The sequence below is a fragment of the Nymphalis io genome, chromosome 3 (genome assembly GCF_905147045.1).
Source record: "Nymphalis io chromosome 3, ilAglIoxx1.1, whole genome shotgun sequence".
Lineage (NCBI taxonomy): Eukaryota > Metazoa > Arthropoda > Insecta > Lepidoptera > Nymphalidae > Nymphalis > Nymphalis io.
Genome location: NC_065890.1, coordinates 2,253,192 through 2,281,176, shown reverse-complemented (window position 1 = coordinate 2,281,176; position 27,985 = coordinate 2,253,192). Strand labels below are relative to the sequence as shown.

General features: G+C 32.5%; 2 protein-coding genes across 7 annotated transcripts in view; one reads left to right on the top strand and one right to left on the bottom strand.

Annotated features, from left to right (window-relative positions):
- Nucleotides 1-2,251: 2,251 nt before the first annotated feature.
- Nucleotides 2,252-3,819, top strand: LOC126781308 (uncharacterized). The gene has a single exon (XM_050506236.1). The coding sequence runs from the start codon at nucleotides 2,346-2,348 to the stop codon at nucleotides 3,624-3,626; it is 1,281 nt and encodes a 426-aa protein (XP_050362193.1). The 5' UTR covers nucleotides 2,252-2,345; the 3' UTR covers nucleotides 3,627-3,819.
- Nucleotides 3,820-6,114: 2,295 nt separating this feature from the next.
- The window catches only part of LOC126781298 (GTPase-activating protein skywalker), a 74,449-nt gene continuing 52,578 nt past the window's right edge, over nucleotides 6,115-27,985 (bottom strand). The window contains exons 5-14 of one of the 6 annotated variants that reach the window (XM_050506225.1): nucleotides 19,608-19,732; nucleotides 17,608-17,754; nucleotides 17,286-17,470; nucleotides 17,039-17,204; nucleotides 16,619-16,648; nucleotides 15,881-15,967; nucleotides 13,424-13,582; nucleotides 12,812-12,915; nucleotides 9,571-9,705; nucleotides 6,115-9,091 (exon numbers count right to left, since the gene is read on the bottom strand). In XM_050506225.1, the coding sequence (XP_050362182.1) occupies nucleotides 8,950-9,091; nucleotides 9,571-9,705; nucleotides 12,812-12,915; nucleotides 13,424-13,582; nucleotides 15,881-15,967; nucleotides 16,619-16,648; nucleotides 17,039-17,204; nucleotides 17,286-17,470; nucleotides 17,608-17,754; nucleotides 19,608-19,732 (1,280 nt within the window). In that variant the 3' untranslated portion in view covers nucleotides 6,115-8,949. Of the gene's footprint in view, nucleotides 9,092-9,392; nucleotides 9,531-9,570; nucleotides 9,706-12,811; nucleotides 12,916-13,423; nucleotides 13,583-15,880; nucleotides 15,968-16,618; nucleotides 16,649-17,038; nucleotides 17,205-17,285; nucleotides 17,471-17,607; nucleotides 17,755-19,607; nucleotides 19,733-27,985 lie in introns of all 6 variants that reach the window. The other 5 variants (XM_050506223.1, XM_050506221.1, XM_050506220.1 and 2 more) reach the window with 5 other exon arrangements.

The following is a 27,985-nucleotide window of genomic DNA, read 5'->3' as shown; positions in this document are numbered from 1 at the left end:
AAAACGCATGTAAAATAAATAGTGAAGTATAATTTACAATGGGTGTGATTTGTATTGTATACACTTGTGTATGTGTGCTCAGTAAAAGGTTCTTATAGAGGTAGAGGTAATGGGGACTATCTGTAAATAAAAAAGTGGAGCTACAATAGCATCAAAGTAAATTTTAAAAAGAGCGCCAAAAGTTATTGGTATAGATAAATAAACAAAGACTTCCGCTTCATTATGCAGCACTTGGTAAAATAAGAAACAATGATAGATATTTAATTTTTGTGTATTATTTTTCAACACAACAAAATTGGACTACATATAATATAAATAGTTGAAGATTGGTGGCCCGCCCTTATGCTCGTTCACCTACCTATATAAAATAAAAAAATCGACTAACGTCATTCTGGGAGGTTTTTAAACTGTTATTTACAGCTGGAGACTTTCAGCTTGTTCCCCATATAAGATAGTCCTCCTTACCTCTATCCTCCATAAATATTCTGTCACCAAACACTAGTTAGCCCATGTCGTCAAATCAAATAATTTTATTTAAGTAACAAGAAGTATAAATGAATTTTTTTACAGATACATTAAGTACAAACTAGCGATATGTTAGGTCCTTACATATTAAATTAGCATTTTGTCATACTGACCACTTTGATCTGAAATATTTCCTCTTTGGGTAAGAATTTCAAATTTATAAATTAATTTAGCTGGTACATTTGAGTTTTGAAAATAGTTATTCATTTGTTTTTTCCTCATTATTTTTTTCTTTGGCGTCGCTTATTACCGCACAATGGAAAACATAAAATATAGGTTTATTTACGAGTACGAGTTCTACCGAGGCACCAGTGCTGCAGAAACAGCTCGAAGGATTAATGATGTGTGCGGCGCTGGTGTCGCAAAAGAAAGCACGGTACGTTTTTGGTTTCAACGTTTTCGTTCTGGAAATTTCGACCTTCAGAACCAACCCCGTGGACGGCCGGAGACCAAATTGGAAAATGAAGTGAATGACAGTGACAAAATGGAAATTAAAGGCTATTGTGGAAGCGGATCTATCACAAATCACTTCAGAGATAGCTGCAGGCTTCGGGGTAAGAGATAAAACTGTATTAATCCACTTAAAGCAAATCGGGAAAGTAAAAAAACTTGAACGCACCCAGCGTTCAAGTTTTTCAACTTCATGAATTGAGTGAATCGAACTTGCAAACACGCGTCGACTGCTGTGTTACTTTGCTCTACCGACACAATAATGAAGGGATTTTAAATCGAATCATCACTTGTGATGAAAAGTGCAGCAGATGGAAGCATTCGTCGCAATGGCTGAACCCTGGAGATCCAGCCAAATCCTGCCTTAAACGAAAATTGACTCAGAAAAAGTTACTTATGAGTGTTTGGTGGACTAGCGCCGGTATCGTTCACTACAACTTTCTAAAATCTGGCCAAATGATTACAGCAGATATCGATTGTCATCAACTGCAAACCATGAAGGAAGAACTAGCTGCTAAACAACCGAGATTGGTCAATCGTTCTACGACAACGCAAGACCACACACTGCACAACAAACAACCAATAAGAAACACCAGATGAGCTACAATTGGTATGTCTGCAACATCCACCGTACTCCCTGGACCTTGCTCCAACAGATTACCATTTTTTCCGGATTTTGGACAACTTCTTACAAGGAAAAAATTTAACTCCGATGCGGCAGTACAAACCGCCTTCAAAGAATTTATTGATTCTCGCCCCCATGGTTTTTTTAGTAAAGGGATCAATGAACTACTTATGAGATGGCAAAAGTGCAAAGATAACAATGGTGCATACTTTAATTAATTAAATATATTTTACAAAAAAAATTGACTTTATATTCCTCCCGTACAAAACGCCAATTTCATATGTAAGGGCCTAATATTTATCCATCAAAATACGGCCTAAATACCTATTATAAGGGCAAGGAAGTTATAATACTATGATATTATACATGTTAAGTTTTTAAAATCATTTTAATATAATAATCTTTTTAAATCATTTGATACGTCCTATTTCACATTACATTAGTCTTATTTATTATTATAAACGATGATCTTGAAGGAAAAAAGTTATCATATTAATCAATATATTAATTATCACATTATTTTAGCTAAATAAAAATTTAACTTTTCAAGATCACGAATAAAAATCGAATTTGCTTCGGTACATCACTTAAAAAGTTGCATAGGTTCATAAAGTCAGTTTTTGACTTTGACTGTTTAAACTCAAATTATAACGCTAAAACATATAAGATTCAAATAAAATTTTTCAATACTACATTAAATAATATTTATAATAGATATCAGTTTTATCATTTATGAAAGACAAAAATGAAACCAGATCATGATGCTAAAGATGAAAAAGAAGATGTCGTTACCGGAGATGTTATCGGCGACACTGCTTATAGTGAACGATTTGTATTGAAATTGTTATTAAAGTTTGCTAATTTAGATACCCTAAAAGATGAAATACAAGAAAATACATTTGAAGAAGATCTTTGTACCCTTTGGGACATGACAGCTGAAAGAGATGTAGTGCTATTTCTTCAAAAACATGATGTATTGAGTTTGTTCAACTTCGCTTGGCCTTCGATTATCGAATCACCACGTATTATTGAAATTCTAATAGGGATTATTGGTAACATGTGTTGTCAAAAAGAAGCAGCCCAGGCGCTCCTGAAAATGGATGCATTTCTTACATTGTTACTAGAATATACAAAATCTGAAGACAGTTTAATTATCATCCAATTACTACGCCTAGTGAACTCCAGTCTATTTCTGGCCGACGATAGTCTTGTAGCAATATGGATAGAAATTTTTATTAAAATTGGATATTCCAGTGCCTTATATTTTATACTAAATAACTCTTCCAATAAAGATTTGTTATTAACAAGCTTAGAAAACTTCAACACAATTTGCTCATATTGCAATACCGGGCAGCTAAGAACCCGATTCTTTGGTCATTTTGTGACATCTGAAGCAATTGAAGCATTAGCCACAGCATTCACAGAGATCACTGTAAACCAAAAACATTCTTGTGGACGAGATGAATTAGAAAGGGTATTTATAATCAGCTTGCAAATAACTCTAAATTTAGTTGGTTTTGACAAATCATATGAAGTGTTTAAGGATAATAAACTTGATGCACTAAAAATAATTTCAATAGTTTTCACATATTACGAAAATAAATTTGTCAATCAAAAAGAAATAGATATGGATTTAGTTGATATCATAGACTCTACCATTACACTTGTTCGTGTTCTCGAAACAAGTAGTATTTCTGATCATGAACAGTATTTTGTACAGAGCTATAATATGTGGGTGACATTAAGTTCAATAGACAAAACTGATAAGAATGGAGGATCCAGTTTTGAAATTGATGACAAGGAAGAATTGCAAGACTTTTCAAAGAAAATGAAAGCCTCGTTGAGTGCACTTATTTTTAATTATATAGAAAAATGTTCCAATGACAATTTATTTAAGGCAATCGATAAGATCGGTAAAGACTACGATGATATTTTATGTTTAGTTGAAGATAAAACCTTGTCAAAAGCTGTGACTGATAGGGCAAGTAATTATAGGACTCGTTTAAAAGAAACGGAAAACTGTTAATTTAACTTCTCTAATTAATATAATTTTCTAATAAAATGTTTTCCTTAAATTTTGTTATAGTAAAGTGTATATAGTGTTTATTTTCTTTACACATGCATTACTAAATAATAAGCAGTAGTGTTTTTATATCCAATATTACTATTCTAGCAAAAACCTCATTAAAAACATTTGAATACATCCATTTTTGTTTCTATTATTATTTTTAAACATTGATGCTAGAATATAATTAAATATATAATAAAAATATGTCTAAACTAAAATTGAGTAAGTATTAAATTTACCTTATTAATGTTAGCCAAAAAATAATTATATTTTTCTATTCTTCTAGCAATATACATCAATAAAAATTATGTTATTTTTTGTGTTTTAAATATATTTAAGATTTGTAATGTAATGCTTAATATATATAGCTAACAAAATGTTCTTTTGTTTTTTTTTCTTTATTTTTATCAATTTATAAATATCAATAGGTTTATAAACTGGATACTAAATAATAATCAATCAACAGAACTATTCCATTATGTTTAATGAATTAATTAATTAATTTATTGGTATTATGACATTTGCTTCACAGTTTATTTATTCAAATATTTTATATATATATATGTAATATATGTTAATCATTATGCAAAGTGGCATACTTCAATTTATTATTAATATTTTCCATGGTATTCATGCTCTTCAGTGAGCTCGAGCAGCTCAAGCTTAAACATTTTTAAAAAAACTAGACAACCATGGATGTGACACACTTGAAAAGGCGACCTATAGGCAACATACTGTTGAATATAGAATAAAATAACCTTTAATTTCATTAAAAAAAACTGATGATTAATGAACAATGAAATGAATTAATGGTGAAAAATTAACTGTATATTAATAACGTCTGTTTATCTCTTTGTACCTTGCAACTTCATAGTTGTGCTAAAGAGAAAGTAGACAACCAATATTTTTCCAATTCCTTGTGTATAATTCTCTTAACTAGTGTACTATTTTCATCAATAACAAATTGGGGAAGTTGATAAAAAAAGTGAATTAAAGTTAATATTAATAGTGTTGGCCCGTTATTTAGCTAGGCAACCTATTTGCGTACATATTGTCTAACATATAAGTTTTGTCATCATCTAATAAAAGATGAGGGTATATATATATTAGGAAAATTATAGATAAAACCCTCCATACTGTAATGTTTACACTTTAACTGACGTAAGGTCGGTATGACAAACTAAACAAGATTTATTATATTTTATATCAGCTCGCTATGCACACACACCGTCTTCACTTCGCGCCAATATGTACTATTGTATTTTCCCGCGCTCCGCGATGAGTGTCACCCGAGATGACAGTTAATATATACACAAATAATATGTATTTATATTATAAAATACTAATTAATATATTATTGTAGATGGGTGTACACTACATATACCAACTTATATTTTATTACAAAAACTCAAATTTCTAAACGTAGTCTTCGCAGACAGAGTTTACTAGTCTAATTATGCTAAAAAGAATATCACGTACAAAGGAGCACGCCTATAAAACAATTTGTCATCTATACTACTATATTAATATATAACTGAAAATAGCTCAAATATAAATTCTAATTAATAATTCTTTCAAATGACAACCGTTGAACGTGTACACATAAAGATATGTAAAATGTATCTCCTATGTTCTTATGTCAGTGACTATTTATCTTTATGAGAATAAATTCTTTAAACCTTATATGCAGAAAAGATTAATGTTGACTGAATAAAAAATTACTTCCTAATTAGTAGTTGCAATTGCGGAGGGCGGTGCTAAAGCAAAGGGGCGGACCTTAAGCACATGATGACTCACTTGGTATTTATTGAGATGATTTATAGCTATTTTATAGTTTAGAAGTAATTTTAATTTATAAATAAACGACAAGAACAATACACGTTTAGTAATTTCTGCGTCCGAGGGGCGAACGATTACATTATTTTGTGTTAAAAAGTTATTGTACCTTATTAGATTTAGCTGGGCCGGAATCAGCCTGTTAATCGTCAACATAATTATAGTCTGATTACAATCAAACTTGGAACTGTATAAACAAATACTGCGGCGGCCTGCACCAGTCCAGTTATCATGTCTGTGAAATCCGACTGATTCGTGAGGGTCTGAATTCATATGTATTGTCATTGCTGTTTTAACATGATTTCTAAATGATCTCCTATTAGTGTTTTTTTCATTATTTAGATGTATCTCATTATCTTGTGTTGCATAGTATTTTGTATACTCTATGTGTAGTAAATAATTATTTGCAGCAGCAAAATCATGGTACGCAAAGTTGTATAAGAGATCCCACATAACACGATTTCGATATATTTCGGGTTGATCGAATAAAAACTTCAAAACTATAAATATGAGTTTTTTATACTGTCAGTTCGTGCTATAGTAAGGATATTACACCAAAAAATACGTCTAGAAAGAAGTTTTTAATAATAAAAGAAATAAAACAACGGCCTGTATATGGGATTATATATATTTTTTGTAGACATTATAAAGCAACATTTACATTACCATAAACGAGTTCAAACCGTCGCTCGGGCGGCGGCGAAAAACTATTCGAATGTAACAGTACATTAACAAATCAAAGCATCCGGCATCCACTCACGACCACACAAGCATGCGAGCCGTCACACTTGTCATAACGCATATGTTTCTCATTAAAAAAAAACTTACACCACAAATACTGAAAGGAGAACAGAGATTAATAACTGTATATTCTTTACATATAATGTACTTATACACTAACTAACCACGAGCCTACGAGCCCCAGGGGGCGAAATCGCACGTATTCAAATATCAATTCGTAAATATGTAGATACTATATCGATAAAGAATAAAAACAGAATAAAGACTAGACTTTACACTGATCAACGATAAATTGCTAACAGCAACAACGCTAGCGCTCCTCCTGCGGTCAGCGGGTACCGAGCTGGCAACACAGGCACCTTTGTACGCAAATATAATCTGTGCTGTATTCAATTGGCGTGCAAGTTTGCGTTTGAAAGATTTATGTGTTGCCATCTCTACTCAAATAACTGAGCGAACAAATAATATTATAGTTTCCCTAAAACTTAACATGTGACCATTTTGGACCACTGTCCACAGAGGCAAATCAATAATATACATTATAAACGTTATTTTTTTACCTAATTAATAAATTATATAAATAATCTGAATTTAAAACAAGTCTTAGGCTTCAGAAAACATGTCGTATCTAGTACCGTGGCAATTCCCAGTTTCACTACGTTCGAACACGTCTCTACACATTGTAATTAATAATAATACACAAAAATAACATAAAAAAATAAACAAAATCTTACTTACATTAACGTTTCTATGTAAATACGACTTAAGGAAAAGAAAAACATAGACAACTTAAATGTGCAGAGACAATAAACTAAATATTTACACTGACGTAGCAAAACAGAAGGCGAAATGACGCAAGCGGCCGGCGGCCCCCGTCGTCGCAGACTCGGACCGTGTACGCTGTGAGTGAACATCACCGCCGTTATATGAACATAATTAATTTCATTCGACATCATAAAAATAATCAGGTAGAACTCGCCATAAGCCATTCCTAATATACACTCATCGAAATATGAAATCTAACAACTACACATCGATTGTGTAAATATTCAATATCTCATACATAAATTGAAGCGAACGTCCATAGACAATACCATTCCAGCCATATTTGATTCCAAATGGTCCATTTTTGGCACATTTCCTTCAAATTTCTTGTAAATAATACTATATTACGCATGGAGCGGCAGTGTCTACTGGTGTTATTATGGGATAACCGCGTAAATTCATACATTTGGCAACCCATTATCCGACGCCATATATTAAGCAATTATATAACAGAGTATGATAAAGTTTAATTTCTTTTCTATTATAAAACTTCATATTACTTTTTTATTCTATAACTTCGACAAAAATTCGTAGGCAAATGTTTGAAACGCTGATCAATATCTGGATATAAATTATTTAAAATATCGCACGCGGTTATGGATCTAAATCCATTGTGCGAAATTCCAAAATAGCTTACAGTTTGACACAGCTATTATAAGACGATATGTATCACTGTTGCGATATGCTTCGACCAATCCAAACATTTTTGAAATATCGGAATTTAAATATTACCAATAAAATACGTACATTTAATCTGCCTGCCAAAATTATATATAAGCGAAATAGATAATAAACAGTACCATAGACAATTTTGGTAGACAGTACTTTATGTATAATATGGGAATCAAACATTTGTCTACGAAACGACTACGATAAACATCTTTGGTACATTTTGTGAGCAAAGACAAGTTATAACGTTTTTGAGTACATTGAAAACAAGCCTAAAGCGATGATGTATTCCTCTATACGATACCGAATACTGTCGTTGCCAATCGATTACGAACCTTGAGTTCATTGTATTAAGATCCAGTTTATAATAATTTCACGACCTTTAACGCTTCACTGGAATGTTCACCTCGACAGAAACAAACCCCCCAATCCACGGCTATGCCCGACGAATATTGCTTTACGTAAGCGTATTTCCCTAGTAGTTACATACGACATATCCATTTGTACTCGCACACATACAACTATATATTGATTAAATATATTCAATACGAAACAACCTGAGTTCCCCGATTCGTTGTCTTGATGGGACAGCTGTGTTCACGTTAACTACGGGGTCACACCTAGAATAGTTATAGGAATATAAATACAGTCCGTTGAGACGGCAAGGGGGCTATAATCATAGATCGAATCATTTCTCACAATTATGAGAAATTTTATCGAATACAACTCACGAATATCTATTAGATATAAAATTTAATTAAACAAAGTACCGACGTACGAGGATGGTTTAGATTTTCACGGATTAAATATTGATATATTCGTTACGGATGCTCTCAACCGGCACGCGCATACACTAGAAAAACTTCAGTCGAAACGGTGCGTGCGATTATATATTTTAATACGTGAGCGTAAAACTTAATATCGCATGCACTATTCCGAAAGCGAAGGGAAGTTTCGCTAAGCGTATATACATTCAGTGAATCCGCCGAACTGCCTAGTGCAGAATTTAATTTAATACTTTCAAATAATATAATCGTTGCATTCGATGACGGCGAATTTGTTCGATACGAGTCGAGCGAATTCACTCGAACTGGGCGAGACATCGATATTCGGGAGCGATCATAGACACAAATCGAGATTACACCACTCCGTATTGTCTGGGCGGCGGGCGGATGTATCGATGTCGGTATCGATATATCGACATCGAGGCCTAGGCTCCGGAGAAGCCGTACACCTCCAACACGCGTATCTCGAAGTCACCGCTCGGGCAGAGGGGCGGGTTGTTGAAGGTGGAGCAGCGGTCCGTTTTACCGAAGCGGATGTTCTCGTCCATCCATATGGCTTGTCCATCGCTGTAAAAGTAAAGATAAAGCGATATAATACTAAGTCGTGTGGATATTAAGTTTGTATACAGAAATAGTATACAAGATAATAGTTTTTACTAAAAATATAAATATAAATTAAATTTTTCTTTTTTGTTGTTCTCGTACTTACATCGCATTGGTTTTTATTTGCTTATCATTCGAGTGAACATGTTCACTTACCTTTTATAAGCGACTATTTTTCGAGTTTTATTTTTAAATAATCCAATCGAAGACGTCGACTTGCTCTACAAGTTTCAACCGTTGAAACCTTTTAATAAATAGAACCTACCCTCCTCCGATAGTGATCATCGTGTTATCGGCAGCCATGAAGAGCGAATTAGCATGCGTAGTCTTCGTGTCGCCCTCCTCCTTGGAGTCGTTTTTCGCGCAGCCTACCCAGGGGTACTTGGCTCTAGCGGGGTGGAGGCTGAAATAGAGGTGTTACGATAGGACATGTTGGGACTGACCCTCCTCCGATGGTGATCATCTTGGAGTCAGCGGCCATGAAGAGTTCGGAGGCGTGCGATACCCGCTCCTCGCCCTTGCCGTCCGCGCCGATGGAGCAGCCCACCCACGGGTACTTGGCGCGCTCCGGGTAAAGGCTGGAAGCGAACGCGGGACTTCTGACACGGTGTTCGAGATTGTGCTCGATTGTGTTAATACATACATACATACATACATACACACATACATCATTATCATTTAAATCAAATTTGTACTGAATATGAATGACCGGCAAAAAATTTAATCGAATAATATATGTTTATCGAATAACATTGACTTAAAAAAAAAACGTACAAATTCAATTTAAATTCACCATTCATACGATCCCGTTTCTTTCATCTCTCTTAAACAATAAATTAGATAGACCGAAGATTTGTACTTGGTATTCTAATCTTTTGTCTCTGTCATAAACTAGTTCACTTGTCTTATGTGATATGTTAATGTTATATTTGTATGTTATGCGATATATTTTAAAATTAAAGTTAGTGTTCCAAAGCGAAATTTCACGTTTGTTATGGCAACAATTTAAAAAGTCAGTATATTTAAAAAAAAAAGTAATAAGAATTTGAAGTACTATTCAAATGGTTAATTTGTTTAAAAATTTATATAAATACATTACCAATGCCGGGATTGCATTTGAAATTCGCATCTCGAATTTAAGGTTGATAAGGGTTGTTGTTTATAGGGGTTAAGCCCCCCCCCCCCAACAAATTCAAGATGCGAATTTCAAATGACAACCTTCGATGCCTGATTTTACGTTAGTTACCTAATAGAATCACATAGACATTGTACATATATACGCTTTAGCTTCTGGACGCTCGCGTCGCGTGTTTTCTTTATATCCTATTTCAGAAGATTTCTTTATATTAAATTTCAAGTTTCATTTAAAGATAAAAATGCATATTATGCATTTAGATAAACGATAATAGTATCGAAGGTGTCGTTACTTGTAAAACTCTTTTGTTCATCAAATAAATCTTTTAGTTCTAAGAAATATTTATGAATAGCAAAACGATCGCTTAAACACGAACAATAGAGCGATACTTCTCAAGAAATTTGCCAATGCAGGTAATTTTTGCACACTTTGAATGCGGAACTTCGTTTACATCTTTAGATTGTAATTGTTTTATGTTGCAACATAAAACAATTATTTTTTTTATAATGATATATTTCTGTCATATTTCGCTCGAGTCTCATCCGTTTTTTTTTTAAATTGTTACCTGTATGTTGTACGAAATAAAAACTTTTACAAAATGCAAGTAAAGAGTTTCACTAAAGAAATTCCATTTCTTGAGCGTAAACACTTCCGTAACCGTAACAGCCTGTGAATGTCCCACTGCTGGGCTAAAGGCCTCCTCTCTTCTATTTGAGGAGAAGGCTTGGAGCTTATTCCACCACGCTGCTCCAATGCGGGTTGGTGGAATACACATGTGGCAGAATTTCAGTGAAATTAGACACACGCAGGTTTCCTCACGATGTTTTCCTTCACCGTAAAGCACGAGATGAATTATAATCGCAAATTAAGCACATGAAAATTCAGTGGTGCTTGCCCGGGTTTGAACCCACGATCATCGGTTAGGATTCCCGCGTTACCACTGGGCTTACCGCGTTCTAAACACTTAGCTTTTTCGTATTTATAACATAAGATGATAATATAGGACAGTTAAGTTTTTGGTAAAAAAAAATTGCATTATATTTGAATATTTTTTCTGTAGGTATTATATTAAAAGGTATTTTCGAAGTTACATTAAAAGTATTATAAAACGCTTATAGAATTAAACTTATGCATATCGTATAAAAGCTAAAATTTTATTAACGAATAAAAGAATGGATGATCGAGTTTACGCAACTACATTCGACGCTAATGTATTCTAGTTTACTTATCTACTGTATATATAAATACTATTAAAAAAAAATCATTAAAGAAAAGAAAAAAAAAACAAAGATACAAGAAAATGTAAAAAGAGTGAAGTAAAAGGAGATTTTATGTGTTCACTTTTATAATTAATAAAACGAAGTCGATTAATTTCAAATAGATGAAAATTTATAATGTGTATAGTTTTCAGAAGAAAACAAAAAAAAAAAAAATAGAATTTGTTTATCGTAAAAGTTGAGTGTTTGCTCTATGTGAAACTTTTAAAGTTTCATTGATGTCAGATAGCAATGTTATTTATATAATTATATTATGTAAAAATAAAAATATATAAAAAAAAATGTAAATAAGAGGTAAAATGTATAAAGTTTTCGTGTTGACCGTGAGCGATTGTCAGTGAAGAAGGAAAACGAAACGAAAGCCTTTACCCGAAGAACCCAAGAAGTAACCAATTGATATAATAGTTTAACAAGTGTTTTATGAATCATTTAAAAATATTTATATCATATCAATTGGTTTAAGAAAATAAATTAATAAACAATTGAAGCCAAAACTTAAGTAATAACTAAAGAATCTATTACATGACAAAATTAAAAACATAAAATATATTATATAAAAAGTATAAATAAAAAAGAATTTAAAGACAAGCTTTTATTTAATCTGTATACTAAAAAAAAAAGTTAAATTTATTAAATTATATTGTAACTATTATAAAATAATAAAGCACGCGAATGAATTTTTGCACATTCGTTTGATTAGAACCGGCATAAAAACCAAATCGAAAATTTGATCAATACATAGTAAAAAATGAAATTAAATTAAAGCTTGTCAGAATATATGAAGACAAAGACAACGTTGCCAAGTTATCTACCACCAATGAAGCGTAAGCTATTTAAATTACTAAAAGCATTTTAATATGAGACGCAATAAATTATTTAAACTTAAGCACGGATACAATAATAATCATTAAAGTGAAATGTAAACATAACATTCAAGTTTTATTCAAGTAAGCTCTTTTAAAATTGTTAATTCACAGGAAAATATTAATAGATTCTACCTAAAATAACCAGCAAGAAAATCAGTTGTTATACTATTCCGGCAATTGAATTAACGAAACTTAACTCAACGCTTTTTTATCTTACATACACACATATTTATAAGTAGAGTTTTGAGACAGAAATTAAGATTCAAATACAAAGTAAATTAGCTAATGATTAATATTATGAGAAATAGACACATGAAAAGCAAAGAGATCTTTTAAGGAGTAAGACTAGAAAATACTTGAGGATTCGTCGCTGTTATATTATATGTATATAAGAAAAATGCATTACCTAAAGAGGAATGTCTCTCCGGTACCGAAGTAGGCTTGTCTGTTACCGCGCTCGTCCTTCTGGTTGCGTTCGAACCATCTCGTCGAGCAATACGCACCAAATACCTACAATTTTGTTTATCGTGTTAGATAGGTATGCTGGCAAGTGGTCCGCCTATTGACATTCTCATTGTAAGAAATTATACCACTTACATCGCCTATGCGCCATCAACCTTGGGAACTATGATGTTATGTCTCTTGTGTCTGTAATAACGTCGGTTCAAATCGGAACACAACAGTACTGAGCGTTGCTGCTTGGTGATAGAATATATTATGAGTGGGTGGTACCTACCCAGACGGACTTGCACAAAGCCCTATCACCAAGTAATTTAAGTTTAGTTTTAAATAAAAAATAAAAATAAATAAAAATGAATTCATAATGATGATTTTTTTTTCGTACCCTTATTTTAATTTTTTTATGGGTAACACTAAAACTTCTCAATCTCAATTAAAAAAAATCGATCGACACTAAGTGAAAAAAAGTTATTGTACTGTTTCGTCCTTGCATATTTATATAACTGAAAAGAGAAATGATACATTTTGGGAGTTACGTGTGTATAATTCGGCCACTCACCTCATTGTTGCAAGTCTTTATCATGAGCAAGGTCGGCTCGTGGTGTTCGACCCTAACGTAGAACGTCGTCAGCGAGCAGCCGTGCTCCTCCGTCGTGTACAGCAGCACCGGCTGGTACATCGTGATACGAACCGGCAACCACGACCAGAGAGTGAACAGCTGGAATATATTGTATATGTGTGAGTTACCGTCTTACATCTCGTTATACTGATCGTGTCTAGTGATGTTATGTTTGAAACTGTCTATGATGATGATTCTAATTTCAAATTATATTTAAAATTCAAACTCAATGGAACTTTGATCTAGTTTTATGTCAATCGTAGCGATATAAACGTGTTATTGTATTAATATTTCAAAAAAAAAAATAATTATATTACAGGATTAATGTATGATTGAAATCATTGTTTGTAGCGTGTAATGATTTCGTTTTTTTTTTTTACATTTATATGCGTGATAACTGTTAAATTATCTAAGTCTATACTATCAAAACGATCTACTCGGATTATGAACGAATATAAAGAAAAAACAATTACAAATACTAAAATCTAAAATAATAATTAATATTTTTGTACACAACGATCACTAAATCGGATTATCAATACACATTAAAATCGAAAAAAAAATAAAAATTAAAAACATACTCTCGATAACTATGACATACAAAATGGATATATTAATAAATAGATTACTTAAAACAGATAAACAAGTAACGGCACGGCATTAGTCGTGTCATATTAGTGACGGCTACGAGTGCCAAGTGCTTGTGAACATCTAAACATTTATACAACAAGTAGACAATATCTAGTAAATTTTTAGATAAATCGACAGACAAACGACATAACATGCAATTTATATTAACAAAAAAATATATTATAAAAATAAACGTCGTATTAGACTAGAATCAAAAAGGAGACAATTCGACCATTTTATAATTATTAATAAACACGTGAAAAATGAAAAAAAAAAAAATAAATAATAATAACGAAAATGGTAAAATTGTCTCGAATAACAAATATAAACTATAATAATTAAAGACATAAAAAATTAATGAATATTTTTACAATTCTACAATCTAAATCGAAGAAGCTAGCAATAGAATAAAAAAGAACAACGAAACATGATTGTTATTATCGTGAACTGATTCGGTGATAGTGTGTCATTTAGTCCTCTTCCATTTGCAACCAGAAATGTGTGCAGTGACGTTAAAATTAGTGTGTTTATATCTCTCATTTACCTTTTGTATTGTATTAAAAAAAAAAACAAAAAAAAAAACCAAGAATAAGGCAATTGTAGAACGCACTATCAACAATAATTGTTTATAGTGTGGAACCCACACGCTTTTTAGAGAATAGATAGGCGGACGAGCAAATGGGCTTGATGTTGGTAAGTGGTCATCATCGTCCATTGTAAGAAATATTACTCATCCCTTTAATCGCCAATGCGCCACAAACCATGGGAACCAAGATGTTATGTCCCTCCTATATGCATCGCCTGTTACATTGGTTCGCTCACCCTTCGAACCGGAATACTAAGGACTGCTGTTTTCCGGTGGAATATCTTATGAGCGAGTCGTACTTATCTACCTATCCTTGAGATGAGTTTGCACAAAGCCAAGTAATGAAGTATGTTAATTAATATTACAAAAAACGTAGTCGAAAGGGATTTATATATGAAATATAATATAGAGAGATATAAACAGGTAATTCTTATACATTTTATCAAGCCACCAAAATATCCCCCACAAGATAGTACTGAAACATGAATCCCTAGCGAACCTTCTGACGGAGGTCTGATGAATGCTGTCGTTGGTCGCTGAACACCGCGTTAGGGAATGGGAACCACAGGGCCAGGTGAGAGGATCTTGGACTCTGTGAACACTCCTGGATGATGATGAACGTGATCTGATCGGCGATCATAATATATGCGAAACGTGTTCGTATTAAATTCTATGTGAGACTATTGATTATTTAACTTGGGTGCTTTTGATTCTGCGCATGTGATAAAATGACTCAGTCTTATTTTCTTGGCCTAATGTTACAACTGTAATTGTTTTTAGTTGGAGGAATGACGTCACTAGCATAACTGAACTGAGAAATCATGCAAAACTTTAGCCTGAGTTGATCAGATTTTATTTTTAAATCGTTTAGAAAAAATTTACTTAGCTCTTATATAAACGAAATAAACTTAAGAACGGAAAAAAACAAAACAAAATCTGAATCAAACTCCGCGCACACTTACAACAACAAATGCAAAATAAAATTAATAAACAAAAAAAAAAAAATCGAAGCGACCTTTTCTCGACGACTTCAGAAAGCGGAGTTTTGCTTCAACAAAATAATAATAATAAATTAAACACCTAAAATAGAGGCAAGCGGTGCATCTAAACATCGATATTGGTCGCAAGCTCATAATGGGCGACACTTAGGTTTGTTTGGTGACAACACTACGTAATCTTACTTCGCTCTGGTCTAGAATCTGCGACTTGATCGCTTGGATTGGATAAACGCCCATCGAAAGGGCGCGCGGGCCCGGCGAATGTGAGCCCTAACAGGAAAATCGACACAAAGTTAGCACTCACACAAAACAATCGTTTAACATGCCGTCACAGCACTATTATCTAAAATCTTTTCACATATGTTAATAATATCAAGCTATATTCAACTGCTCGTTCAAACAACTTACATTTTTCTCGATACCACCGTCTCAGACCATCTCACACACATGCCATAATACTCAGGTAATCAAATAGATACGTAATTAACACAGTACGATTAAAATTTCGAATTACTTAACATAATACAACACATCGAAACATTTACAAAAACGTAAATAGTAAAAAATCCATTCAAAGCCGGCGAAATGAACTTCGAACTGTTTGTCTGGGTGTAGTTTTATCTGTCTGATGAAAAACGTTTCGAGTCGAATGATAACATCGATAGAACACAACATGATAAGTATTCACAAAATCTCGCTACACGGATCGAAACATAACAAAAATTAAAAAAAAAAACGTGGATTCGAAAAGAGGAAGGGAGACAGAGGATGTATTTTACAAGAAATTAAGACTCATGAATTGTATCATCGAACTTTTATAGTTTTTCGATGTAATCGAAGTTAGTTGTGTTAGAATTTCAACCGAATGATTGAATGAGAAACAAAAGCGAAAGCCACGCCTAATGTTTTCGTGTACGATACCATCTGTTTGCACGTTTCCTCAGACATTCTCTGCAAATCAAGTAAAATAATTTCTAATACACAATATTATATTTATATAATTCAATTTATATATACACCTAGATTTCATTTACTGCGTGGAAGTGCATCTGGTGTAGTTAGAACGTTCCCTTCATCAGTTAGATCAATAACCATAAATATTAACACAGACAATTTATTAAGCAAACCATTTACCGATTATGCCGTTAACGGCAATGAATTGTTTAATTTGTTTACATTGGTAAAAATAGGACCATTGTTTTCTTTATCTAAATAATAATTAGATCTCTTTTGCTTTTAATTTTGTATAAACCTCATTAATATATTTTTCTTCAGCACCTGCCAGATCTAAATCTATATATTATTTTTCATAAGTTAACGTCACATCAGTATTAAACCTACCTCGCGTATTGTGAGGGTATGTGACATCATCTGTATGTTGACTTGAGACTGGCTGGTGGGCAGGTTGTCAGATGACCGGGACCTCACGAGACGTGACCCTGTTATCACCTGTTTCGATTTGAGCGTCATTTCTGTCTTTATAAACACTCGGGATATGTATTGTGAGCTGTGGAAGAAAACAAAATTATTGTTATGAATATACTTTAATTTAGTTTTGAAGAACGAAGATAAAAGAACATCAGCCCACCTTAAAGCCCTTATACTAAAAGCTGTTCTTAGAAGTTTGGTGGGAGACGCAGGCATATTCCTGCAGAATTTGTCGACTGCGTGATCAACTCCGTTCTTGGTTGCTTCAGCGTACCATTCCGAATTTTGGTTAGTCGAGTGTTTGTGAAACAGTATCAGGATCGCGAGAGCTACCCTGTAGAATACCTGAAGATTGAAAGATAAAGTCAGGAAAAACCTTTTTTTTTTGTTAAATATATTTACTAAATATACGATAACAGTTATAGAAAAACACAAATGTTATTTAAACATAGCATATTTTAATACAATGCAAATAGAAATACCTTGATTCCTTCGTGGAAGAAGCAGTCGAGCACTCGTACGAGATGGGGGAAGGGCAGGGCGGCAAGGATCCACCACTGCCAATCGGCGTAGATACGTTCAGGGCCGATCGCGCCGGACAACCGCGACAGGTGCTGCGCAGCCGACTTCTGCAAACAAGATGCGATGCTGTACGAGATTGGGAAACGGTTATTTCTAACTGCGTTTGCTATATATGTATTATATAGCTTTTTAAGAGTTGTAATGGCGTCAATGAATATAATTGTTTTAAATTATTTTTAAATTATTGTAGTTGTAGTTTGAAATGATTTTTTTATTATTTTTTTTTTGTTTATTTGCTCTCGATGTTCCTAAAGAAGAAATTTTGTATTTTTATAATTATCTGTAAATAAGAGTACATTTAACATTTAACTGGTAACAATTAGAAATAATATGGTTTGAATCATATTTACTTTTGTTCGTGATTCTAATAAATAAATTGTATTAATTTGTTTTACTGTTATCGGAACTTTGGACTGTAGGCCTTTGTGTAAATCCGTATAGGCATATACCACCGAAATACCACCGAGAAAACAGCTATTTTACCGCCAAGCAGCAACACTTCGTATTGTTTTGTTCCGGTATAAAGCGTAAGTCAGAGTAACTACAAGCCCAATTCTCACGGTTGATAGCACATTGGTGATGTAAGGAATGATTAATATTTTTTACAGCGCCAATGTCTATGTGAGTTTGCCCGTCCATCATCTTATTTAATAAAAAAAAAATAATGTATACATCGCAATATATATACATATTGGAATATGAAAATCTATACAAAAATCATAAAAGAAATGCTACTATAAAAGCAAAGACATATAAAATTAAACAAACAGACCAACGTGACTCAAATGACAACAAACACATTACCATAGAAGCTAAAATCAATAAATTGCTTAACAAATAGTCTAGTTTCGATCGTGTCCAAGTCGTTCACCCTAACGCATTAAGAATTTATAGATTCGATAGTGACGACCGGTTCCTGACCTCTGGTCCTTGGCTGCCAGATATTGCTATCGACGATTAAAAATAGCAAACCATAATAATTTAATACGCGTGACATCAGATGGACGGCAGTCGAGTGAAATATAAACCTAGGTTAGGGTTTCAGGTGTGAATACCGAGTGTTTGATTAAATGTGCTGTATGTCTTATTTTATGTGAAACATATGGTTCATTAAATTAAACTTTACAGATAATAAAATATTCAATTTTAGTATCTTTAAATAAAACAAGTTGATACTTGTAGTCGTAAAGCATTTTCATACATAAAATGGTCCTTCGAGTCGGATTTATTACATGTAATATTTGAATATTTATTACAGTAAGTTTTCAGTTCAACATTTTAATGGTAAACATAACTCTACAAAAAAGTTTTGCGTGCGTCGTATATAATTAAAATGTACCTTATACGATAACGTCGGTTTATAGCGAGGAAAGTCACGCGATTCCCTTTTGTAGGGGGTTTTGGTAAATTACCACTTATCATTATAAAATATTTTTGTTTCATTTAATATGTATAAGGTATTAAGAGTATTATTATAGTGTGAATGTATATTACGTGACGGTATTTTATCAAGGGTTACATTACATACATATTACGTACGTAAGTTCCTTAAAAAATATAAAGAATAAAAATGACAGAAATATTATTGTCATTTTTAAGAGTTTTTAAACGTAATCGATCAGATGGAGGAGCACATGGAATTGTGCAAAGTAAGCTAATAATTGCTTGATAATTATAACGCTAAGGATAATTGTTTTTAGATGTAACATAGCGATCATAAAGATTTGAAAATGCGTAATAAACTAATTTATCATTAAAATCCTTTGTACTACAACAGCGAATGTTTTGAATTAAATTGTTTTTGTTTATTCTTTTTTTTTACAATCCAACGTGCTTATTTATATTGTTTGTTGATGTATAATTTATTTTTGAGTATTAAAAGAGGGAACATCAAACTTACGGCATGTTTCTTAGCTATCTGCATCACAGTTTTCCAGGTGACCTCGTTCAGGAGTTTAGTTTGTGTGATGAACATCTTCTCTTTTGACGCGACCAAACTTGCCATGCAGTGATAACACTCCTCCTCTGTAAAGACAACATTATTTTACATTATACTTATATTAATTTTTTTATTTAAGTTTCCAAAATTGTTTAAATTTCGATACGGAACTCTATACGGGCGTCATTAAATAAAATAATTATAGTAATTAATGTATGCGCGAGAGCGTTTTTGACATTTTACTTTGAAGTTCACCGCTACGTTTCAAATTGCTTTCATAGAAACAATTTATTATTTATGATTACTACAAACACAAGAAATGATTTGTTTTGCTTACGGGTAATAATAATTTTGTCTACGAGGCCTAATTCGATAGATAACCAATTTTAGTCAATCTGTAGTAACGGATTGAACGAGTAACGGTTAGTAAGGTAAATGTATGAAAATGATGAATATTATTTTTCAATAAAAACATCTTAAAGTCAGACAATTCTGATATTAATGGTGGTCTGGTACGTTATAATAATCGGACTTTAGAAGAATTTCATTTAAGGCAGTCAAATTCTTGGATATACACATACACATTATTTAAATCAATGGAACATTAATTATTTATATTTAAACGACTAACGTTTCTCATCAAAAAAATAATTATTTATTAGTCCACCGTTTCCGTTTCCACTGACGGCGCCTGTTCAGTATCAAAACAAAATCTCGTATGATTTATTATTATTTAAAATAATAATAATAATAAAGTAAACGTTTCATTGACTGATCTGTTTGATTTGTACGTAAATAACATTTTATTAGAGTTCTAGACAATTTTTAGCTAGATCGTGTAACGAGGAAAATGGACCGTGGTATGCTGTTTTCATTCATTGATTTATTAAGTATTATGTATTATTGCACAAATATAAAAATATATATATAATCGAAACACAAGTCGAGACGGGCAGCCAGTAAGGTTAAACCTATGTATGTCAACATATACCTACTTAATTTAATAACATAGATTTGAGAAATAAAATAGTTTCAAAAGCTTTACACAAGATTCCACTCCATATTAAAAGTCCACGGAAGTCGAAGTTACAAAAAGTCAATCGCTTATACATTTTAGAATCTTCAATTAAAAGTTTAATTTTCTAGGACGGCGAGATACAAAATGAAATTCAATACAAAGCTGAAGACCTTCAGAGTTAACTGGAATGGAAATTGGATTTTCGTCAGGCAGTCCCGAGAGAACGAACGCAATTACCGCTCGAGCACTTTCAATACGCGCTGAATCCAATTATTGAAAAAAAAGCGCCCACATAACACTAATTGCTCTTCAGTCGATCGACATATACGAGTATACTCTGAACAATTTTAAATCTTATATCTATAAACTACAACGAAATGAGGAAAATATTTAATTTATTCATTTAGAAATAGGAAAACTTTATTTAATTACTTTTTGCAAAAATCATCAAAGGGTGGGTAAACTCGGCTAACCAAGGCATGCCAGAATTTCAGAGACATTTTCTTCTTTCGAGGAGAAAGTTTAAAGCTTATTAAAAACAACAATGGAATTTTAACCGATAAAGTGCAATCTACACCTTACAATATTTCCCCCTGATACGGTGAGAGCATCGAGTTACAATCTTCTAAAGTCTCCTTAGGTCTTTGCCTAACAATAAGACAGGGGAGGTCACAGGAGGGAGCAGCGATCTTCAACAAGATCTATGTGCTGTTTTCACAGGTACATCTCAACTGAGAACCATTTTGTATATAAGTAATAAAAAAACTATATATTAAAGGTATATAAACTAGCATTATTTAAGGACTAATTTGTTTGGCAGCTAAGTTGACGAACTTCATCAATAAAATAAAATTTATTTAACACTAAAAAAGGGTTCGAAACATGAAATTTCTTCAAGTTATCCATAATTATTATGATTTAAATTCGGCCACAGTGAGAACACTAATTGTAATAAATTAAGTATTTACATTAAATTTTGTATAAAAATCAAGTACTAGTGATATCATCAAGTACCAAACAATTTAAGCTTTATGCACAAAATATAAGGCAAAATTAAAGATTTCAATATCTGTAAATACAGTCAAACAGTTACATTGTCAAACAGATACATGTTATTTAACGATCATGTATACATTTATATACATGTATACATATTATTTAACGATCTAATATAATATTCGGACAATACAATTTATAGATCAATTTGTCTGTGTCTATATCAATATCTTGGCAATGCTCGTGTTATCTTTGCTATTAGTGAAAATGTTTTGGCTCTTCAGTGTAATAAAGTTAAATGAGAACTTCCATTCAAATATGGAAACGTAAATACTTTTCGAATATTCAAATATATTTCAAATCATAAAATTCATATAAGAATTACCTATATATTTCGTGTTAAAAGTAATTACTGACACAATATAATAATTAAATATGACGGCACCTCAGCTTATGATAAAAATTGAGTCATCTCCTAAAACGATTAGCATAAACTTCGTAAGAAAAATTTCAATGACATTATTAAAACATCGGTACAATTCAAAACGCAATTTAATTTTCAAAGTTTACTTTAAATTTACGTTATATATCAGAAACAACATAATACTTTCCGTTGCAAGCCACCATTAGGTAGCTAACGGTAATTTAGGGATACATCCAAAAAAAACATTGATTGAAGCGACTTCATATATAAACACAAACATTATATGTCGATTATATAATACGCGCACACAAAGAGAACCTTCTTTTCTTTCTTTAATGCTGTCTTCCATTAATCTTATTTTTCATGTATAAAATACGTGACCTTTACAGATTTCATTGTGGCTTTTAAATTCCATCTAGCGTACAATAAATACTATTACGGCTCCCACTGCTGCGCGATGGGCGAGCTAAGTGATTCGCAGAGGGAAGCGAATGTAATATGAAAAACATTTTAGATAAAGTGGTTACGTTAATGGATGTGTAATTTAATTAATATGAAATTCTAGATGAAATTACGACGGTGCCTTTGGAAGTAGCTTTGAGAAGATTCAGTTTTAATTTGTCAGTTCATTCCATGAAAACCGAAAAAAACAAGGATATGTCCGCTTGACCTATTTTGGTCACGGCACTTATTCTCTACACATATTAGGCAACTGCACAAGGTATCTTGTAATGCACTTTTCTTTAAAGTTTAAAACCACAAAATTGTGTTACGATAGTTATTTGAAACTAGGTTAACGAATATCTTAACTTAAATACAGTTTGTGCTCATGTTAATTTCAAAAGAAACAAAAACCTTTTAGGAAACACTGTATAACGTATAACGGACCCTTGACTGAATATGAATGAATGAATAAAAATACACGTACGAACGAAAGGTCAGAGCTTGAAAGGCGCTGTGCTTATGAATAAATGAAACTTGGAAGTGGAACGGCGTAATCGCCGAGCGTTCACCCGAGCCACTGAAAAATATATAAAGGCTTTATCCGAAACCATTTTAAGATATGTTATCGGTACTTATATATCTATCTACTGAAATCATCATCTATGATGCTTATGTTAATACCAGTACTTGTGACAAATCAATCATGGCTAACATCTTATATACAATCGATGGGATCTCATGACTTTTTAATAAATCCACAAAGACACAGAATTTAAATCATAAAAGAAAGTAGCTTGCAAAATTTGCCATAGCTGGTCTGGGCGTTTTCTCCTTTTAAAGAGAAGGCTTGAAGCCACTACGTTGATTCAAAGGAAGCTGTTGCGTACACATCCGATACATGAAATTAGTGTCGCTCACCAGAGTTTGAGCCAGCAATCTTCGGTTCAGGCTCATGTGTCCTAACTACTGGACCATATCGGCTCATTTTTACATCTTAAGCAATGACATATTTTCCTGCAATAGCTTAAATTCGTCATGATCGTAGAACAATGACGCATCTGTCGTTCTTTGACTTAATTGTACAGTGTCTTTATAAATGCCAATATTTTATGAATTGTAGCTTGCAGAATTGTTAAATACAATATAAGTTTTAAATGATGTTCAAGAAAAACTCTTTTATATAATTACGCCGTATTTGATTCGATCACGTAAGCCTCGTAAATGAATCATTTTCTTAGTATTTATCAAGCTGGTTTTTCTTAACTACACTGATTTAATTGTTGACTCTTTGCAAGAAAACCAAAATTAGTGACGTCAATACCGTGTTGCTAGTTTAAAAAGATACAAACATCTATTTATGTACGAATAAATTCAAAACAACTTAGTTCTTTGTACCCAATAAAATTAAATGAGAATAATGTAAGTTTTTTTATTAAATAGGTAGGCGAACTGACAAAAGAGGCACCTGACGGTCAGTGTTTACACCCGCCCATAAAATAATAACCATTCCTTAAATCGTCAATGCAGCACAAACCTTGGTAATTAAGATGTTATGTCCATTGTGCCTGTAATTACAAAGGCTCGCTCTCCCTTCGAACCGGAACACAACAATACTATGAATTGCTGTTTGGCGGTACAATATATGAGTGGATGAGGCTCACGCAAAGCCAAAATACCATCAAGATAAATTTAAATAAGAAATATTGTCACTGTTCTTGTAATAATTTAATATCAATAAATGTAATAAATTAATGTTTACTCGACGTACAATCCAACACGTACAGTCGTACAATTTTAGTTTCCTTATGTATGACATCTAACCTTTTCCGGCTTTCCGCGATATCATAATAACAAGAAGTAAACAAGCAGCGTACATTATCGTTATTCATTTGTATTATTCTTACTTTAAATTTCAAAAAGACGTCAATTAATTATAATTTGGCATTGATGTAGCATCAAATTGTTGGGTAACATTTGATAACTTTCCAATTTTCTGATCAATTAGAGCAGAAACGTCGAATAACAGATAAACTCGACCGGAAACATTGTATCAATAAACAACTTCAGATATTTACAGTACTCTTCGAATGTTTACAAGTAAAGTGTTTCGGCAGATGAATCGATGTTTCCAATTAATCTCTAAATAAAATTCCAATCATTATACCAGTCAGGGCTAGAACTATTTTAGGCTAGATAATTGTTAGGTTTTTTTTTTAATCGAGAATATAGTGTAACTTAACAAACGTCTGTGTGGTAAAAAAAATATTACAAACCAAACGACTTTTTGGACGACACATCTTAGGACATACACTTAAATTCTTTAAATTAAATTACCGTGTTAATTGACTTTTGTAAAACAATTATGACCTTCGAGATAAAAACACCCCGCAGAATTTCTTTTCAACGGATGTTTTTATATTTCTTTGCGAACTGGTTCTAGATTTTAGATAATCGATCGAAAAAGTGTAACGATTTAATAAGTAAAGATTCAGACTTTGAATATGTTAGATGGAATAAAAGAAAAAAAAATTATGTAACTCAGGTATCGTGTCTTTATTTTCTGAATATACAGATTTTAAAATAAATCTTCGCATATAGTTTTCCAATGCATAAACTAATTGAGAAATGCTATTCATTTTGATTTATTCACACAATAATAATATGCAATCGACGATAAACAGCGAACAACAAATAAGTCATATAAGTGAACATAAATTCCGAAATATATAAACCATTAATGTTACATTACGACACAAATTTATGGCTCCTTATCAGATAAGGAGTACGTGGTCACGTGTACGAGACGAGACAAAGCAATAAATGATTGATTGGCTTATAAAACGTATCTCGTTTGGATTATTGCGGCACGTATGACCTGTCCTTTATTATCATCACCACCCAGTTGTTACTTTTACCACTATACTTTTATGCCGATATTGGCAGAACCAAGATATGTAATACAATTATGTACATCGGTGGTGTGTACATATGTTTTTATTTTATTACTAGTAGATAGCAAATGCAATACGTTACGGGAAGCAGTCGCTATTATCCGATGACTTTGAAAGAAGTAATTATAATCTATTTCTTACATTATTAAAACTCTGTCTACTGTGGGACTCATTTTGTTTTAAACTTTTTGCCTGTGACTAAATCTTACTGCTGTTTAGAAGAAGAAAGGCATTAGGTATTTCAATTTCCACTGCTATTTTAACAATTTTTAAACTATATGCAGACTTTACATGGTGCTAGGTATTTTTGCAAGCCGCTTAAGTAATACCACCAACACCTTACACATTCTACCATTAAACTGCAACATTTAGTATTATTACGTTTTGAAATGATTAAGTCAGTTTAACTACAAACACGGGTCAAGGTACATGAGATGGGACGATGTAAGGGATGATTAATATTTCTTACAATGTCAATGGGGATGGGCGATGGTGACCATATAAGGTGATCTGCCTGTACTAAATTAAACAAAAAATAGACAAATCATTAATATTTTTAATTTCTATAAGACATAATCTTCAGTATTACTATCTTATTCTTTAATAAACCTCTTTAGTGCGCCTCATGGAAGTTTCCCCAGTGTAATATATAAGCATATTACATGTTCGGACAGCGCATACAACAGTCACAAACAAAACCGATCGCACAGCCGTTATGCATCGTTTGATGAACAGTAAATTACCATATTTAGAAGAGAAAGTAATGTAAAGCAGGCACGAAGTACGCACAAAAAAATTTACATTAATTTATTTGCTTCGATTTTTTTAAATTAAACCAACATAAATAAATAATTTTGTACTCAGTCCTTCATTAGATTAAAAAGAACATTTTTGTGATAATCGTTTATTTACGTTTAGTATATTTCATGTTGGTAAAGCGAGGTCAACGACTGATAATGAGTCTTTTCAATCACATTACATCTTAATTATTGAACGAAATAGAAAATCGTCTTAAAATAGGATATCTTGGCAAAATATTCCGTATTAAATAAAACAATAGTTGAAACAAACATGCAAAACTTGGCAAAGAAGCGATACACGTCACATTTAGTGTTTGGAAGCGGAGATCGATAAATCATCGAAGACGGGAGTAGCTGTAACGTAATTTCTATTTGGGAAACAAATACGCGTTCATTATAAGTGTATGGATGTCCTACGATAGGTCAAAGGCCGATTGCTAAAGTTATTCTCGTAGAATGAAAGGTAATTAAAATGGTGACCTCGATGAAGCGTAGCGTGTTCGTGAGTTATCAATGCAATTATTGATTAATAAATATACCTACGTCTCTACGTTTGAAAGCTGTGATTATCAAAGACGAAAATATAGAAGATATTATTAATATATAAGGAAGGAATAGGAAAGGAATCGTAAACGAAGATTACGGGTTCAAAACCCGGGCAAACACCACGGAATTTTCTATGTAAATTCAAAGAAAATTTCGTGCACGTAACATAAACAGTCTCGCTTGACAAGTGTCGAATGAAATTCTGAGACTCGTGTATCTATTTACCAACCCGTATTGGAGCAACGTGGTAGATCAAGCTCCCATCTTTCCCCTCAAGAGGAGACAAGGCCTAAGACCAGCAGTGTAACATTTACAGTTCTTTTATACTCGTATTTTATGAGGAATATAATTTATATTAATTCGTTTCAGTTTACTAACAAAAAAACGATTATAGTTTCAAGATATGTCGGTAACAGCCTGTTAATGTCGCACTGTTGGGCTAAGGCCTCCACTTCCTTTTTGAGGAGAAGGTTTGAAGCTTATTACAGAAGGAATACACATGTGGTAGAATTTCAATGAAATTAGACACGCAAGATATGTGCAAGATATGTAGTCTTTATTCATTCAGAAACGATTACAATGATTTAAGTCCTTAAAACACATATATAGATTTGTTTTTTACATAAATTGTGAATAAAAAAAATAAGACCTTTCAAACAAACATCGTATAAATTTATTTGATTAAATAGATTACACTTTACCAAATTTAAATTTTTAATTTGAAAGCATAAATATATTTAGTTTACGGTAGCAACAATAAAAATATAATTGCGTATTATGAAAACATAGCTTGTAAAAGTTTTTGCCTTCATAAATTTCAAACGTCTGCGGTTTAGATCTTTTGTATTTTATAGCGAAACCGTCGTCGTCAATTTAACGACGCTACTCATCAACAGCAATACTCTTCAACGAACAAGCTATTGACAGCTTTAGTAGAAAGCAACAATGTCTATAACTGCTTCCTCATTTATTTAACGTCTTTTATATGAATCGAGAGTCGTAAATCGTAAACGGTATATAGGCAACATTCTTTGAAGTATTTTTTAATTATGTATGTATAATATTCATAATTACAAATGGACCGTGTACACCTGTATTAATAACAATGACTTCAGTTATTATCTTGGAATTTAAAATCCGGCTGGTTCAGCCCGAATTTT

Coding starts and splice junctions, on each gene's coding strand:
- LOC126781308 (XM_050506236.1), top strand. CDS start 2,346: ATGAAACCAGATCATGATGCTAAAGATGAAAAAGAAGATGTCGTTACC.